Source organism: Eubalaena glacialis, chromosome 18 (genome assembly GCF_028564815.1).
Source record: "Eubalaena glacialis isolate mEubGla1 chromosome 18, mEubGla1.1.hap2.+ XY, whole genome shotgun sequence".
In the NCBI taxonomy this organism is placed as follows: domain Eukaryota; kingdom Metazoa; phylum Chordata; class Mammalia; order Artiodactyla; family Balaenidae; genus Eubalaena; species Eubalaena glacialis.
In genome coordinates, this window is record NC_083733.1 from 13303884 (window position 1) to 13321537 (window position 17654).

At 47.8% G+C, this 17654-nt stretch overlaps 1 protein-coding gene across 6 annotated transcripts in view; it reads left to right on the forward strand.

The window, feature by feature from the left end:
• Nucleotides 1-1260: 1260 nt before the first annotated feature.
• PDPR (pyruvate dehydrogenase phosphatase regulatory subunit) overlaps nucleotides 1261-17654 on the forward strand; it is a 38896-nt gene continuing 22502 nt past the window's right edge. The window contains exons 1-7 of one of the 6 annotated variants that reach the window (XM_061172321.1): nucleotides 1261-1451; nucleotides 9137-9425; nucleotides 10600-10733; nucleotides 14976-15057; nucleotides 15153-15316; nucleotides 16117-16238; nucleotides 17064-17181. In XM_061172321.1, coding sequence (XP_061028304.1) covers nucleotides 9202-9425; nucleotides 10600-10733; nucleotides 14976-15057; nucleotides 15153-15316; nucleotides 16117-16238; nucleotides 17064-17181 — 844 coding nt within the window. In that variant the 5' untranslated portion in view covers nucleotides 1261-1451; nucleotides 9137-9201. Of the gene's footprint in view, nucleotides 1452-1821; nucleotides 1867-1900; nucleotides 2072-2510; nucleotides 2535-3460; nucleotides 3481-9136; nucleotides 9426-10599; nucleotides 10734-14975; nucleotides 15058-15152; nucleotides 15317-16116; nucleotides 16239-17063; nucleotides 17182-17654 lie in introns of those variants that run through there. The other 5 variants (XM_061172323.1, XM_061172322.1, XM_061172326.1 and 2 more) reach the window with 5 other exon arrangements.

Genomic DNA, 17654 nt, shown 5'->3' on the forward strand with positions numbered 1-17654 from the left:
ATCAGAAAGACTTCCCCAAGAATATACCTCAGATCTGTTAGTCTATTTCCTCTTCTTTTTTGCGGCAGCTGGTGACCCTAAGCTTTAAGCCCAGAGCTAAAATATTAATGTATGTAGCTAGCATGGAGGCCCAGAATGCCTTGAACTTTCATGTAACAGAGTAGCAAAAGGCAGTGTCTGTTCTCAAGAAACCAGACCTCATACGGGCTGTCTTGTGTGAGTTAACTGGCAAGTGAGAGCATGTAAGGCTGTGGGCTGGCATGGTGACACAGAGGTCCCTGGAACTTTACTGCCACTCCTTAATAGCAGAAGCCCTTTCTTTCTTGTGCACTGCTGAAACTCGTCACCCAGCAGGATGCCCGGCCACAAGAGGCCATCCATTAAACAAAATTGGCTTGTGTGGTGAGATGGGCTTGAATCCAAAGAATGGGAACTAGCGAGTTGGCCCAACACGCAGGGGAGGCTGTACCATTAGATCACTGTCCATTCAAAGAATATGTACTGGACTTTGTGCCAAGCACTATTCTAAGTACTGAGGACATAGCCCTGCACGAGATTTAGGTTCTGTCGTCAGAGAGCAGAGCTTGCAACTAGTGGGAAAGGCAATCAACAAACACTGATCTACTTCAGTGACAAGTTCTATAAAGGAAAGAAAACAGGGCGATGTGATAGTAAGCAAGGTGATGGGGAGCTTCTCAGAGGATGTAGTGAATGATTCCTCTTTCTCTGGTCCAGACAAGCAGAGAAGGTGCAAAGAGTAAGATCCGGGCCGGAGCTCAGGTCTTCTTATCCTGCCTCCGAGGTCGGGCCGGGCCGGGCCAGCAGACCGGATTTCCGATCTGCTCTGCTAGCGATTCGCCCAAGAAGACTCGGGCGACTTCCAAAAAACAAAGTGGCTGTCAGTCCAAGAATCTTCTTTACGCCCTGGACTAGAGTGTCTTTGGGCAGCGGACGACGTGGGACAAAACCTGGGGACTCGCATAGAAGGAGGAGAGAACCCCCGCCCTCCCCACACTGCAGCGGGGCTGCCGCCAACTCGGCCGGCAGGACTGCAACTGCAGAAATAGCAGGGTCCGAGGCTAGAGTCCTAAAGCGGCCCACTAACACAAGGACTGCAGCTCGCCGCCATCCTGGCGAAGGCGACCCCTATTTAGGGGCGGGGCCTCGTGAGACCCAAACAAGCCCCACGTGTCAGGGGCGGAGCCCTACCCCCTAACGTCACGGTGCGCGTGCGCGAGGGAGGTCACGCGCCGACGTACCCTTGCTAGGCACCGTAAAGCGCGGAAGGTCGCCGTAGCAAGCTTCCCCGGAACTTTTTCCTCCCTCCTGTCCCGCCCCCTTCCCTATCCCTGTCCCACCTTCCGGCCCCCGGGACCCCCGGCAACGGTTGTGGCTGCTGACCCGCTTCACCCGGAGTGTTGCTGAGCGCGGAGCCCGAGGGCGCCCGTGAGGTAAGGAGAAGCTGCGGGGCCGCTCTGGCGTCCCCGTCCGCGCGGACCGTGGCGGCCCGGGATCCCCAGCGCCCCCCCTTTCCGCTGTGGTCTCGGTCAGGGGGCTTCCGGCGTCCCTCGTTTCCCGTCGGTTCTGCCTGCTCCTCGGAAGGCGCGTCCCGGCGCCGGGACTCCGCCCGCCGGGGCCGACAGCGCGTCGCCCGGTCTCCCTCAGCCTCTCTGCGGCGGTGGCGTCTCGCGGACCCGTGCCCGGCTGCCCGGGGCCAGCGCACCGGCTCTGCCAGGCGCCCGCAGCCCAGCCGGGATGCCCAGGGCGGCCGGGGTAACCTCGCTCCTGATGCCCGCCTCGGGCAGGCAGCCCCCACCCCCACCCCGCAGCGTGGGTCGGGCTTGTCCAGCTGGGTCGTCTCTGCAGGTAGAATTGTTTTCCCGCGTGGCAACGTGCGGTCCGCTTGTGCTTAACTAACCAGTGAAAGTGCTGCAGAGTCAGCGGTGAGGTTAGGTGGAAACGTCCAGGCCGGGGCAGTGAGCTCTCTTCCCAACGTTTGACCCTTTGGACCTGATGTGTATGACACCGAGATTTGATTCAGGCATCTTCACGTCCGTTTTGCCCGTGCCTTGTAAGCATGTTGTCGGGGGCTGCGGGGCGGCGAGGTAGCCGGGCTGAAGGGGACACGTTCCTAGGGCTGGAGATTTGTATTAAGTTCTCAAACTTGGCTGATCACCTGGTGCACTTGTTGAAAAATACAGCACCCTGGACCGCAGGATCAGAATCTCCAGAGAGGGAGCCTGTGAGTGTGTGTGTCTGTGTTTTAAAACACGTGTCCCAGGTGGCTCTCATTTGGAGGCAGGTGTGGGAAATGTTGTGTAAATCCGCCTCTTCTCACCCAGTCTCCCTTGTGACCAGCAGCCAATTTGTACAAGGTGTTGTGACCATGCAGAGGAGCAGCTCAGGAGTTGGAGCTGTCCTCTTGCTCTTGTTGGTATAAGCAGAGCTGAGCATAACCAGCGTCAGTATTGAGATTGTTTAGCAGAAACTCTTCTCCTTAGCAGAAATTGAAGACATAATTTATTTTCAACCAGGTGTGTGTTTTACTTTGTTGTCTTTGACATCTTCCGTTTCTTCTCTACTGGCTTTATCTCCTTTGCTCTCAAGCTTTATTTTGCTTTAGCTGCCAAACCTACTGAAATAGACTGTGATGCCTTCTGTACCTTCATTGTTTGCATCCACTGTAAATCCTTCTTTTTTTGTCCTCACCACTGCACTGACTCTTGAAGGTCATGACGAGCACAAGGTCAAAGATCCTTTTCTTGGTTCTTATCACCCTGGCCTTTTAGTATTATTTCTTCCATCTTGAAACTCATCTGTTGTTATGTTTTTAATGCTACCTTTGCAATTCCTTTTTTCTATTAGGGGAAGTGCCTTGTGGTTCTGGCCTCCCTCACAGCTACCCTGTTTTAATCATCTAATCCTAACTTACAGGTAGCATGAAGTAATGATTCAGTGGCAGACTCTAGTGCTGAACTGGCAGGCTTTGAATTGAGGCTCTGCCACTCACCAGTATTGTAGGATCTTGGATCAGTCACTTCACGTCTCTGTGCCTCCTTTTCCTCAAGTGTAGAATAAAAATTGTAACATCTTCCTTCTAGATTTGTGAGGGTTAAATTAGTTGTATGCATAAAGCAGTGCCTGGCACATCATTACTACCTATAAGAATATAACCTTTTTTAAAAAAATTATATCAGGTTATTTAGAGATCTCCTCACATCTGGGGGCCTAGCCTTGAGATCTGAGTCATCACTGAATTTTTTCCCCATCTCCTTTGTTCTCATTTATTTGTCAGGTTGTATTTCCAAGGTGCCTACGGTGACTGCTGGGAAAACCCTGATCAAGTTATAAGTGGTCCCTGCTCTCAGAGAGCTCCATTATCCCAGGGGGCTAAAGGCTCCCACTTTCCAAGTGCTTCTGAGGTGCCACTTGCCATGTTCTTCCTGCATTTCTGCGTTAGTCTTGCAGCAGCCACGTGAGGTAGGTATTCCTAGCCCAGGTAACAGACGAGCAGCCCGAACCACAGAGATTGAACAACTTGCTCAAAGTCATACAGCTAATGAGTGGTGGGGGAGATTATCAGACCCAGATCTGTCTGCTTCTGAGGTCTGTTTCCTCCTCACGCGGCTTGCTGTTTTGCTTCCCTGATTGGCAGACAGACCGTTACAGAGCGTGGCTGGCTCTGAGCTGGGGCTTGTGCAGGGTGTTTGGGGGAATATAGAACAGTTACCTAACTGAGTGTTGGGGGGAGAGTGGGAACAAATAAGATGTCAAACAGGCTGAGAGCTGCGGGGATTATCTTTATTTGGTGGGAGGGGTGGCAGGAACTATGCCAGTGGGAAGGAACAGTCTGCACAAATCCCAGAGGTGGAAGAGAAAGTTCATGCCTGACACGTGTGAGGAATTAAAGTAGTTTAGGTTTGATTAGAGTGTGAGAGGAGAGAGAGAAGAGAAATGAGATCAGAGATAAGAAGTGAGCAGGGTCTTGCACTTCGTATTAAGGAATTTGACTTTTTCTGAGGGCACCAGATAGTCATTGAAGGGTCTGAGCAGGGGCACGAAATAGGATCTTCATTTCAGAGATGTGCTCAGGCCTCTGTGTGAAGGCTGTGGGGCGTGGGGAGAATGGTGTGCAGATTAGAGGCGGGAAGCCCAGTTGGGAACCTTCTGCAGTAAACTGAGAGAGGATGGCGGGCTGTGCTCAGTTCAGGGCAGTGGAGATGGAGAGTAGATCCATTGGAGGGAGATTTAGGATGTAGGGTTGTTGGTTAAGCCTTGATGATTGACTGGAGAGAGGAGATGAGAGAAAGGGAGGAATGTGGGATGACACCCAGGATTCTAGCATATGGTGTTCCTAGGGGACACAGGAAGTGGAGCAGAGTTGGAGATTGGGGAAGATGGTTTTACCTTTTGGATGTGCTCAGTTTGACCTGTGGGAGTCCAAGTGAAGGTGGCCCTTCTTCCACTAGACGTGCAGGTCTAAGACTCAGGAGTGCTGTGGGTTAGGCCATCAGTCATGGCAGGAAAGGGAATCACCCTGAACAGTGGTGGATGGGGAAGAGAAGCTGGCCTCAGGGAGCCCTGGGTGGCGTCAACACAGAGGGAAGGGCAGAGGAGAGAGGCCAGCAAGATGTGATCGGGGCAGAAGGCGTCACAGAAAACAAGGAAAGAGTGTGTGAATAGGAGGGAGTGAGATGGTGCCCAGAAAGTGCCCTTGGAAAGTAGCAACATTTGGGTTCCTGGTGAGAGGAGTGCAGTGGCCTGGTGGGGCAGGAGAGAGTAGGATGGGGGAAAAGTGAAAAACAAAATATAAGCAATCTTTTCTGTACATTATTTATTGTGAAGTAGAAAAGACAGGTTGTGAAATACATGTTAAGAAATTTTTGCTTAAAAAGTCCACTGGCCGACTGTGCCATCACCAAGGTAATAAAAGAAGGACTTAAGACAAAGGTGGTGGCAAACAAGTGGACATCAGGGCAGCTCATTGCTGCAAAAATAACATTCTGGGAAAATATAATTGACACTGGTATTGGTGACCTTTGAGTGGAGGGAAATCTTAACTTCCTCCTGTTTTTTTTTTTTTTAATAAATTTTATTTATTTTTATTTTTGGCTACATTGGGTCTTTGTTGCTGTGCGCGGGCTTTCTCTAGTTGCGGCGAGTGGGAGCTACTCTTTGTTGCAGTGCGCGGGCTTCTCATTGCAGTGGCTTGTCTTGTTGCGGAGCATGGGCTCTAGGCGCGTGGGCTTCAGTAGTTGTGGCACGCAGCCTCAGTAGTTGTGGCACGCGGGCTCAGTAGCTGTGGCTCGTGGGCTCTAGAGTGCAGGCTCAGCAGTTGTGGCGCACGGGCTTAGTTGCTCCACGGCATGTGGGATCTTCCCGGACCAGGGCTCGAACCCGTGTCCCCTGCATTGGCAGGCGGATTCTTAACTACTGCACCACCACGGAAGCCCTTTACTTCTGTTTTTGATTTTTTGCAGACCATCATTTTATAACTTAGAATTTTAAAAATTAAAAATTGCTAATTGAAGAGTGTTTTGGAGCTTTGTTTTATTTCTTAAATCCCCTGGGCGGGGGGAGGGGTTACTTGAGCACATCTAAATGCCGAGGAGAAGGAGGTAAATGTGAAGGTATGTGAGAGAGGGAGGACAGTTGATGGAGCTCGGTTCAGGGGAAGGGGGCAGGAAGGGGGATCCAGGCCACTGTAAGGGATTAATTTCTGACCCTGTGAAGGAAGGCAGAGATGGTTTGCTGATGCAGGGAGGTTTACAGGTGGGGTTTTGGGGAATAAGATGAGACAGGTTATCTCCTTTGATGAAGGAAGAGAGGAAGTGGTGTTAAAGGTTGGGAGAAAAGCCATGTTATGGGTTCAGAACCCGGATGTAGAGAGAGCTGTGCCTGTGGCTTAATAGGAAGTAGCCCGGAGCTAGGTAGGGGTGCCTGCTAGCTTAAGGCACATAGGAACAGGGTCTTTTCCAAGCGTGACTGAGTGGTAATGGTTCAGAAGCAAGGAGGATGCCGACCGTGCCTCTTGATGGTGAGGTCAGTGGAACAGGGCTGGCCGTGTGACAGTGACAGTTCCCTCAGGAGAGCTGCATTTCCATTAAGACAGAGGGTGGAGAGAACATTAGTGAAGGGGTGGGTGCGTCACTTTTGTAAGGGTGTTCTAGAGGACCCATAGAGAGGTTTTAGGGGAGGAAAACAGATGGTTTGGAACTGGGGAGAGAAATTGGTCATGTGGAGATGAGCTTACAGCAAGACTAGCTGTGTGGAGAAGCTTCCATCTCGAGACAGAGTTTGACAGGGACATGAGGAGTGGTGGGGCCTAAAGTGGCCAGAAGAGTTAGTCCCTAGTTGGTTGGGATTTCTCTTGGGATGCAGTCTGTGCCTGCCCTCGTCACAGATCTGAGAGTCCCCTGACAGATGGGTGTTGATACGTGGCCTTTGGTGATTCAGGCTGATGGTGGAGTGTGCTGGGTCCTGACGCTGCTGGTGGACATGCGTTGGTGACTTGCCAGCCACGTCCTACCCTCATGTCTGCTTGTCGCCCCCACTCTGGTCTTCAGGCCTCGTCTTCCTGTACGTCTGTGACCGCATAGTCTGCGAGCAGGTCTTTCTTCAGTTTCTTGAAACTTGAACAGTCCCCTGTTTTGCTGTTAGATTAATTTTGTTAAAACCCTGCCTTTGTTATATTCAGCCTGTGGTACTGGACCAAGTGTCAGAGCCTTCCATGGTCTGGCTTCACCGTACTTCAGTTTCTGCTATTACCCGGGGTTCATAGAAGCTGCGGCCTCTGAGCCAGGTCCTTCGCTGTCATCCACCAGTGGGTTCTTGGACTCTTTAGTCAGTAGAAATTGAGGCAAGGCTTTATCGGGACTCAAGGGAGCAAAAGGAAGCGGCGGGTTCCCTTGCTCACTCTCCCGGGGTGGGGGCAGATCGGTGGGTGGGGCCAGGGGGTGGCTTGGGTGGCCTGCCCACCCCCTTGGTGGTGCTGTGCGCGGGGATCATGCGCAGGACCCTGCTTTTGCTTCTGGCACCTCAGAAATGGCAGGTCGGTTTTGGCCTGTTTGTATCTTTGTTCTTTTTGCCCCCGCTGCCCTGCATGCAGTTATTTTTAGTCCCTTATTTCTCTGTGTTCTGTTGCTCCAGGAGATGTTTGTCCTGGTGCAGGCACTGCAACAAAGGGTCCGAAGTCCCAGCCTGTCTCACAGGCAGTTAGGGTCAGACTTGTTCTGCAACTTGATGGTGTGTGCTTCCCGTCTCTGTCCCGATTTTGCCCCTCCCAGGCTCAGCTTAGGTCTTACTCTGTACATGATCCTCGTCCCCATGCACCTGGCCTCCACGCTTTTCCTTGTCTAGCTTAGGATATTTATTGTCTTGTAGAAATGTGTCTTGGTTACAGCCTGTGACTGATGTGTAAGTGATCAGTGTGACGGGACTCCTCATCCTCTGCTCTCAGGAGCGCACACCTGGTTCCTTCAACTCCCCCCATCGCGTGGAAGCACGAGGCGAGCTGTCCTTCCCTGCAGCTTTGAACCCCGTCTCTCTCTCTCCTTCTCCTGGGCCTCATCCTTTGTTCTTGCCTCTCCTTTCTCACCCGTCTCTTCCCTTTTTACTGGCTCATCCCCCCAGCAGTGAAACATGCTTAATAGCTCCCGGCCCTAAACGCAGACCACCTTGCTCGGCTCCGAGCCCCTCTGCCCCCCTCAGAGCACGGTGTAGCGGTTGCCCCACTCCCTCACCTCGCTTACTCTTTAGTTTGTTCTAGTCTCTGTTCTATCCCTGCCATTCCCCTGAGAATGTTCTTTTTGAGGACACCTGGGGCTCTGTGCTGTCACATCTGGTGGACATGTGGCCATCTTGCTCCCCCCTCGGCACCCTCTGTAGTTACCGCTTCTTCACACATGTTCCTCTCTTGGCTTCTGTGCCCTCTGCCTGGTTTTCTTTCTACCTCACTGGCCACTCCTTCTCTATCTCTTTAGCCACTTTTCTTTCTCAGGACACTCTGCTTCCACAGCGTTCAGTCCTGTTTGTAGTCCTTTCCTTCTCTTCCTTGTGTGTAAATGCCGGGAGCCTTGGGGGTCTTGTTCCTCGAGATGCTAGGGCTTCAAATATTGTACATATGCTAATGACTCCCAGACCACACCCACAGGTTTCAGGCTTGGGAACCCAGCTGCTGTGCCCTGTTTCCACGTGCTGCCTGCTGGGTCTCTGGCTGTTGACATCTAAGACTGGGACCTTTCACTGTTCACACACATGCACACCCTCACAGCCTCCCTCCCTATGTCTGGTCCATCTCACATAATCCGTGGTCCCAGTTGCTTACCCCACAAACTTAGCCATCATCCTTATTTCTCCGTTTTTCCCGTTTTCACATCCAGTTTGTTGGCAAGTAAGTTCTGTCTTTTCTACTTCCCAAACAATCCAGTCATTTCGCTGACTCTGCTGCCACCATCCTTGTCTGAGCCACCATGGTGTCCCCCCTGGAGAACTGCCATCGCTTCCTGACTTACCCCTGCTTTCCCTGTCCTTCTAGGAGCCTTCCATGGAGCCAGCCTGATCTTGGAAAAACAGACCAGATTATGTCATTCCCCTGCTTTAGTATTTTTCTTTGCATGTAGAATAAATCCCACTCCTCGTGGTGGCATCCAAGAGCCGTGTACCATTGGTCTCTGCCACCTCCAGCTCAGTCTCAGGTCCCCTCCCCTCCCTCACGTGCTGTGGACACACTGGCCTCTTTTCTGTGCTTGGACTCCTCAAGCTCTGTCTCACTTCAGGGCCTTTGCACATGCTGGTTCTTCTGTCCGAACACTCACGTAGCTGGTTCTTTTTCATCCATCAGGTCTTTTCAAATGTCACCTTCTTTGTGACCATGATATTTTCAGTGTGCCCCTAGTGACTCCGTCGTACTAGCTTTGTTACTTATTTTATTTGTATATTGGCTGCTTGTCTCTCTCTGTCTCAAATGTAAGTTGTGTAAAGGCAGGGACCTCCTCATTCGTCTTCATTGCTGTATCTATACCTAGCAATGTGTCTGGAACTCAGTAAGTCCTCAGATATTTGCTGAATGTACAATTATTGTTCTGTGTTTCAACACTTTCCCGTTAATCTTATGCTCTTGGTTTTCTCTGTCTAGTTTGAATTCTTGGGATCCGCTTCTTAGCTGAGTGAGAGCACGTCTCCCAGTTGCTGACAGACGTGATGTTTTACTGGTTGCTGTCGGTGATCCGAAGACCAAGAAGCAGCCGAGGATGGCAGAAGTGGTCCTCAGCCAGAAGCGGTGCGTCAGCTGCCAAAGTGCATTCTGTGGCCCTGCCTGCCCAGGCACAGGTGGTCATCTGTGGTGGTGGAATCATGGGCACATCTGTGGCCTATCATCTCTCCAAGATGGGGTGGAAGGATATCGTCCTTTTGGAGCAGGGCAGGTAGGGATCAGCTGGACATGGCTTGCGGCTGTGCTGCACTGATTATATGGGCTTCCCTCATCCCTCTCATTTCAGTAATACTGACCCAGCAATAGCTAATGTAAGTGTCACTAAGTAGCATAAGTAGAATAACAGAAAAGTGAGATCTTTGGTACTTTGTTTTGCGATGCCTAATACTCCTGTTTTCTGGTTTTCAGAGAGATGGCAGATTGGAACATAACAAGTAGCTAAAGGATGTGTTTATTTCCGGTTCAAAGCACATCTTATCATCTTGCTCTCTTTGTTGTAATAATACAGCAATAAATCCTGAGACTCAGGTGCTTCCTCTTTGAGCCAAAATGAAATTGGCTACATTCCTTCTTATTTCTGTTCCTTTTCAGTTGATTAACTTACTTTAGAACAGTTTAGATTTATAGAACGATTGCAACTATAGTGCAGAGTTACCATATACCTTACATCCAGGTTCACCTACTATTAACATCTTATATTAGGATTAATGTTTCAGTTAATGACGCAATTGTGATACATTATTTTAAACTAACGTTGCTGCTTTATTCGAATTTATTCACTTTTCACCTAGTGTCCTTTTTCCGTTCCATGCTCTTTATGTTCTGTTGCCTACCACAAATTGGACAACATTTTAAAAATTTAAAGTGTGGTTATTTCTGAATAGGTGATACACTTACATGGTTCAAAATCGAGAATGTGTAAAAGAGCATCCAGGGAGAAGTCTCCTTCTGCTCCCTGGCCTCTAGCTGCAGGTTTCCCTCACTGGAAGCTGGTTAAGTTCCTTAGCTACCATTTCAGATACTCTTCTCCATGTATAATCAAGTATGTATTGGTAGGTATGTATGTGGGTATATGCATATTCATTTATTTTTTTTCCCTTTTTCATACGAGTAGTAGCATACCTTAAACAGTGTTCCTCACCTGGCTTTTTTCATTAGGGTTGTTCCGTTAGGATTGGTGCATAAAAGTGTTCATTTATTTTTTATGGCCGTAAAGTATTCTGTTGTATAGGTGAACTCAAAAATTTTAAATCATTCTCACGTTGATGGACATTGCAGTTGTTTCCATCTTTGGATGTTACAACAGTGGTATAATGAGGAACCTTGAACTTCTTGTATTCACTGATATATGCGTCCACCTAATAGCATTTGCATCTATCCTGCAGGCTGGCTGCTGGCTCTACGAGGTTCTGTGCTGGCATCCTAAGCACCGCCAGGCACTTGACCATTGAGCAAAAGATGGCAGACTATTCAAACAAACTCTACCATCAGTTAGAGCAAGAAACAGGGATCCATACAGGTAAGCAGGTAATCTAGACTCTTTTACTCAGTACTGTATTTGGTCCTATACCAAGTCAGCTTGTGATTTGGTAATTCAGACTTGAGTTGTTGTTTTTTTTTTTAATTATTATTTATTTATTTATTTATTTATTGGCTGTGTTGGGTCTTCATTTTTGTGCGAGGGCTTCCTCTAGTTGCGGCAAGCGGGGGCCACTCTTCATCGCGGTGCGCGGGCCTCTCACTATCGTGGCCTCTGTCTTGTTGCGGAGCACAGGCTCCAGACGCGCAGGCTCAGTAGTTGTGGCTCACGGGCCTAGTTGCTCCACGGCATGTGGGATCTTCCCAGACCAGGGCTCGAACCCGTGTCCCCCGCATTAGCAGGCAGATTCTCAACCCCTGTGCCACCAGGGAAGCCCCAGACTTGAGTTTTAATACAGGTTCTGCCACTTGTCAGGGTATGACCTTGGGCAAGTCACTTAGCTTGTTGAGCTGTCTTCACTTTGCTTATCTGTAAATCGAGGGCCTTCAGTCAGTATCCTAGCTCCTTTTCAGATTCTATAATTCTTATAAAGTGAAAGTTTTCCTGGGCCATTTCCTATATATTTCACTCATTGAAGTATAGTAAGTGGCAACACTTGGCTCCTAAATGAAAAGGAGGAGAAACAACTCAACTTTAGGTGCTTGGTAGTTAAATCATAGTTTGACCCACTGCACTTCAAAAATTGATATTAAGGATATTTCTAACTCGAAAGCATAAACATGTATTTCTCCTTACCTGTGTAATTAAGAGGGTAAGGACACAGAATGGTAAGTTAAATAATACTGGAGTAAGTAGGAACTGTCCCAAGAAGAGGGAGACGAAGCCACGTTATGGTCCCATATGGTAACAAGGTAGAAAGAAAGTCCAGCACTTTGTTATAAGGTGATGGATTAGCTAGAAGCCCAGAGTCAAACCCAGTCTCGTGTCTGATGAAGCAGTTTGGTGACCACAGTATAATCATGAGAGGGTAGTGAGGCCCAGTGATGAAATTCAGGACAATGCCTATATGAGGCAGACCTTGCATAATTCAGATCACAGATACTTCAAGATTAATACTGACAAAAATTGGTAGCTTTTCTTTTTGCCAACTGAAGTGTAACCTTATTTGTAAATTGTAACTTAAGACTGATTTTCTAATAACTTGAATATGATAGACATGGACCTAACTGTATTTCAGTCCTTTTTGGTTGGATTTAATTTAATGACAACAAGGTAACTTGAATCAGATACTAACCAGTATTTGAGTCAGAAGAGGGTCCACATAATGAGCCCAGAAATGGAACTGCTGACTCCTGGTCCTTTGGTTCAGTTACTCATGCTTTGTTGAGCCTTGCATGGCTCAGCTGGTTAGATTCCAGAGGAATCAGGGCTGCAGGCTTCTTTTCTGTAAGGTAAGTTAGTCTAGCTTTTGTTCGAGGTCATTGGCTGGAATCCTTTATTGGGCCTGATCTCTCTTTGATGTCTGTGGGGCAGTGAGGAAGTCAGGCAACAGAGAGTAAGGGCATCCCCCTCAATCTGTCACCCCCATTGTAGTTCACCAGTGGTGCAGTGAAAGATGATGTAGGGACTTCCCTGCTGGAGAATTCTGTTGTCCAGCAGAATGGACAGGTGTGCATTCCAATGACTGCTGTCATTCAGTGGACTGCTTTGAGATATTAAATAAGTGATATGTGTACAACATAGATTTGATGATAACATATAATAAGCTGATCCTCTGAAAATAGTTCATTCATGTGAGGTGTATGTTAACTGCTTTCTACTCTGAATTACTGGGTCATTCCAAGGGTCCTCATTATGCAGATACGAGTTTCTGCAGTGCTTCTTTTGCACATGATGTAATTTTTGTCAAGTGATTGAACATGATAATCTATAAGTTTTAATAATCTTTGAAAGTATTCCACATATTATTTGATCTTAAAATAAGGAAGGATCATTCTTTTTTTTTTAATTTATTTATTTTACTTATTTATTTTTGGCTGCATTGGGTCTTCGTTGCTGCGCGTGGGCTTTCTCTAGTTGCAGCAAGCGGGGGCTACTCTTTGTCGCAGTGCGCGGGCTTCTCATTATGGTGGCTTCTCTTGTTGCAGAGCACGGGCTCTAGGTGTGCGGGCTTCAGTAGTTGTGGCATGGGGGCTCAGTAGTTGTGGCTCGCAGGCTCTAGAGCGCAGGCTCGGTAGTTGTGGCACACGGGCTTAGTTGCTCCGTGGCATGTGGGATCTTCCAGGACCAGGGCTTGAACCTATGTCCCCTGCATTGGCAGGCGGATTCTTAACCACTGCACCACCAGGGAAGCCCAGATCATTCTTTTACAGATGAAAAACCTAGATGCAGGTAGATTAAACCATTAATTTACCAAGTCGGTGACAAATCAATTTTTAAAAATTATTTTGTGGGTTAGAAGGAACTTTAAAAAGGTTTAAACATATGCAATAAGTTATATACTCATTATAATAAATGTGAACAATACAGAAATCTAAAAATAAAAAGTGATCCTCCCCACTGAATACCCACCAGAAGGTTACTAGTCTGTGGTTAGTTTGTATGTATATACAGGTCTACTTTTTTTTTTAACCCAAATGAGATTGTATTAAGCATATTATGTACTTTGTTTTTTCCACTTAAGAACATCTTGTACTAAAATATACGTGCATGAGATTGGTAAAATAAAATGGAACATCCCCACAAAGGATTATTAGGTAGATGTAAAAAGAAGGAGGAAGATGTCTGTGAACTGCTGTGGAGTGATCCCTGTGATAATTGTTAAATGAGAAAAAACAAGGTGTTAAGAAGTATATAAAATGTGCTACTTTTGTGTAAGAACTAAGAAGAAATAAGAAAATATGCAAATGTATACTTAATTTTGCAAAGAAAGAAACATGGGAAAGATAAACTGGAAAGTACTGAGGTTGGTTACCTCCCAGGGTAGGTGGGAAACAGGGTGCAGGGTGGGGGCCTGGGGGGTAGTGGTATTTCTGGCCTGACTTTGTGTAGTTTTGACTTTTAGAACAATGTAAACATTTTGCATATTCAAATATAGAATAAAACCATCAGGAAAAGGGGGGAACGTTCAGTGGAACACTATCAGAAATAATCTAGTTGCGTTTCATATGAATGACAACTTTACTATAGGGGGAAGAAAGAACACACCCAGGGACTTCTGATCTCAGTATTTAGACTCCACCTTTAGTCGAAGACAAAAGGAAATTTGAACAAACATTGACCCCTAATTGGCAAGTTTATTTTTCACAGTGGTATGGACAGTTGCTTTCTGTGTACCCCAGGATTGAGTAAAGGAGTAAATATATTGAGGATAAATTTACCACTTATAAAACCAGGCTCTGAAATTTCAGTTTTCTGAACTTGGCAAACTTGTCATGTCAGCGAAGGGCATATTTATCAGATGATTTCAGAAGGAACAATAAAATATTTAAATTATCGTGACTGTATTTCCTTTTTAAGAAGACACTTGATTGATTCAAGTTTTTGTTCATAAGACCTAAGACTCATTGCATTCTGGGGGGATTGTCATTGACTCAGGTGTAATAGTGGTCATATCCAGTACATTGATTGCAAACAACAGGAATTGACCGTGGCTAACTGGGGCAAAAGGAGTTTGTTGGAAGGCCACTGGGGCCTGTAGAGTTGGCAGGAGGCTGCCAGCTGGAGGCAGGGTGGAGGCCAGGTTGTAGGGACCCAGCAGCAGCCAGTCCCTCCGCTGGAACAGGAATCATGTGGCCAGGACGCTGCTGCTCCTGAGATGAGGGACGTCCAGCCATTCCCCTCCTTGCTCAAGACTCAGTATTCCAGGAGGATCAGATTGGCTGAGCTTAGGTCACAGGCCTGCCGGCTGTACTGAGGCGGAAGATGTGCTGAGTGGCCTTCACCAAGGGTTACTCTCCCACCAACAATAGGAGGAGAAAGGGTCTAATTATAATTACATAAAGGAGTGAAGAATTGATGGGTCACAGTTACTTCTCGCGCCCCCCCCCCAAAAAAAACACAAAGGTTTGTTCAGCAATGGTGTCCTTCATTTCTAGTGTAAGAGTGATTTTATGTACATTAGACTCATTTGATCCTCACAAAACTGTGAGCTGAGAATGTTTGGGACGTGGCAGTCCAGGACTCATCACGGGTCTCCCACTTTACAGTCTAGTGGGCTTCCCACTCTGCCCCCCTGCATTTGGCCTGGTCTGTCTCAGTTTGGGCTGTTTTTTCTTCCAGGTTACATAAGGACAGGCTCGATCTTTCTGGCCCAAACTCAGGACCGGCTGATCTCCCTGAAGCGCATCAATTCAAGGCTGAAGTACGTATGAGGCTAGAAGCCTGTCCTGACTTTACTGTCAGCTGACCTCTGCTGGAGGGCAGTGAATGTCATTGTCCCCCTGTGTTCTGTGGCAGTGTTATAGGCATCCCCTCCGAGATCATCTCCCCCAAGAAAGTGGCCGAACTTCACCCTCTTCTCAATGTGCACGACCTGGTGGGGGCCATGCATGTCCCCGAGGATGCAGTGGTGTCCTCCGCTGATGTGGCTCTTGCCCTGGCAAGTGCTGCCTCCCAAAATGGTAAGCAGGCTTTGGGGTTAGGAAGGAAGAGGTCGTCTAAGAAAGCATCTCTCAGTAGGCAGGAACACCAACCAACTTCCATATTGGGACACTGGCTCCTAGAATTTTTGTCTTAATATAGTATCTGTTAATAAATATTTTTCCTCAGGGCCACATTTTTCTTATTAAGTTCCAAGGAACTGCTTTTAGTCCTGCTTAAAGCACTTCAGATTTAAGGGCATTTTCTCCCCCACAGGACTTGAGAAGCTCTAAGGTTGAAACACACCTTGGGGATTTAATCCACAGCTTGGATCATATCCTGATGTTGGAATGAATGGGGGAAAGACTAATCAGTGTCCATGGTGTTATATACTTTGGATGAACTGATTCATGATGTACGGAGATTAGGATTTAAGGATGCCCTATGGCACTTTTTCTCTCCTACCCCTTTTATGGAATTTTTTTTTTTTTTTGGCCATGCTGCGTGGCATGTGGGACCTTATGTCCCTGACCAGGGATCGAACCCGTGCCCCCTGCAGTGGAAGCGCGGAGCCCTGAGCACTGGACCGCCAGGGAATTCCCATGATTCCTGGAATTTGATTACATACTAAAGTCAGTTTTTTCAGTTGGCCTGGTGTTTTCAGTCTTGGGAAAGGTCCATTTACACAGTCTCAGGATGCGGTTCCAGGAGTTTTTTGGTTTCTAAAATTAAAGGCCAGCATCAACCTGGCCTCTTCCGTGTTTATTGAGAGTCTGCTGCAGATGCCTAATTCTGAAACATCAGATGGTGATGCCCCAACTCTTTGTTTACCTTGGAACAGGTGTTCAGATCTATGACCGGACAAGTATTCTTCATGTTATGGTGAGGAAAGGTCAAGTCACTGGTGTGGAGACTGATAAAGGACAGATCCAGTGCCACTATTTTGTCAACTGTGCCGGTCAGGTAGGTTAGCGACAATACTGGGTCACTGCTTTTCTTATTTAACTTTTGTCTCCGGGACTTTTTTTGCGGGGTGGGGGGTGTGGTACAGACGTATAGTTAATATTGTGATGGACTAAGCAGATGTCAGGGACCACACTGTTTCTTGTTTGGACAGGAAAACTCAGAATTCTCTCACTCCAAATCGGAAGCCTGTTCTTATTCCTCAAATAGTAGCCTGGGTGACCTTTTCCTTCCTTCCCCCTGGCTAATTGGCACTGTCCTGGTCAGGAAGGCCAGGAGAGAGTTGGGCATTGACAGAAATCAGTCCTTGGCGTCAGGTCTGTCTGTGGTGTTTCATTTCATCCTACCACCCAGCAGATGAGTATTAGGCTGTTTTACTGTGTCAGGAGCGTGGATTCAGTTTCCAGGACACTAAACTGCTGCTGCTTTGAAGGCAGATTGGTCCCTTGCCTCCCACTCCACAGTCCTAAGGGGGCCTAGGAGTACTTGCTGCCATGTGGAGTTCTTTATGATTGGTATTTGGGGTTTGTGGTTGAGGCCAGGCGTTTTGTTAGAAGGGCCTCACTTGCCCCCCACGAGCTCCTTTCACGAGCTGGTAAGTCTGTCTTCCGCTGCTCGGAAAGCAGGCTTTGTGGTTTAAAGGCTGGAGTGTTGCTCCCTGTCCAATACCTGAACTAAAGCAGGCTGGAACTTGGCTTCCCACAGCTGACGTGGAGGCAAGAGCGCACAGAAGCCACTTGAAATTAAACTCTTTTCAAGAGGCTGCACTTGCTCATTTGTCTTTCTGTTCCTCTTCCACCCACAAATCAATCTGTCCGTTTGTAGTGGGCATACGAGCTGGGTCTGTCCAACGAGGAGCCGGTTAGTATCCCGTTACATGCCTGCGAACACTTCTACCTTCTGACTCGCCCCTGGGAGACCCCTCTGCAGAGCAACACACCAAGTGAGGACTTGCACTTTGTTTTTAATCTTGTTTCCTTGCCCCTGTTCTGTCCTCTGCAAAGGAAGGCTTTCTGCTAAGGACAGACTGCGCCGGAAGAGTCTTTTCTTTTCGTTTCTTTTCTGAAGCATGGTACAGGGAGGTGGACCCCATTCTAACTTGACTTTAATAACTCTTTATGAAAGGATGGCCAAAGTGGGCATTGCACTTAAGCAGTTTTGTTTGTTTGCAAGCTAACGGGTAGTCCCAAACAGAGGTCTAAACTGAGAGTGTTTGGAATGTAACCTAGAGTTCTTGACTTAATGCTACACGTTGTGGAGATGTCACAAGTGAGCTATAAACTCGGGCTGTTCAGAGACTCCCAGCGCTGTAGGGAGGGTTTGATACCACTTGGAGGCCTTCATCCCTGGAGTGGGCTCCGCAGTCCCCCCTTCTCTCTGGCTTTCACATGGCACAGTGGCAGTTAAGCAGTTTGA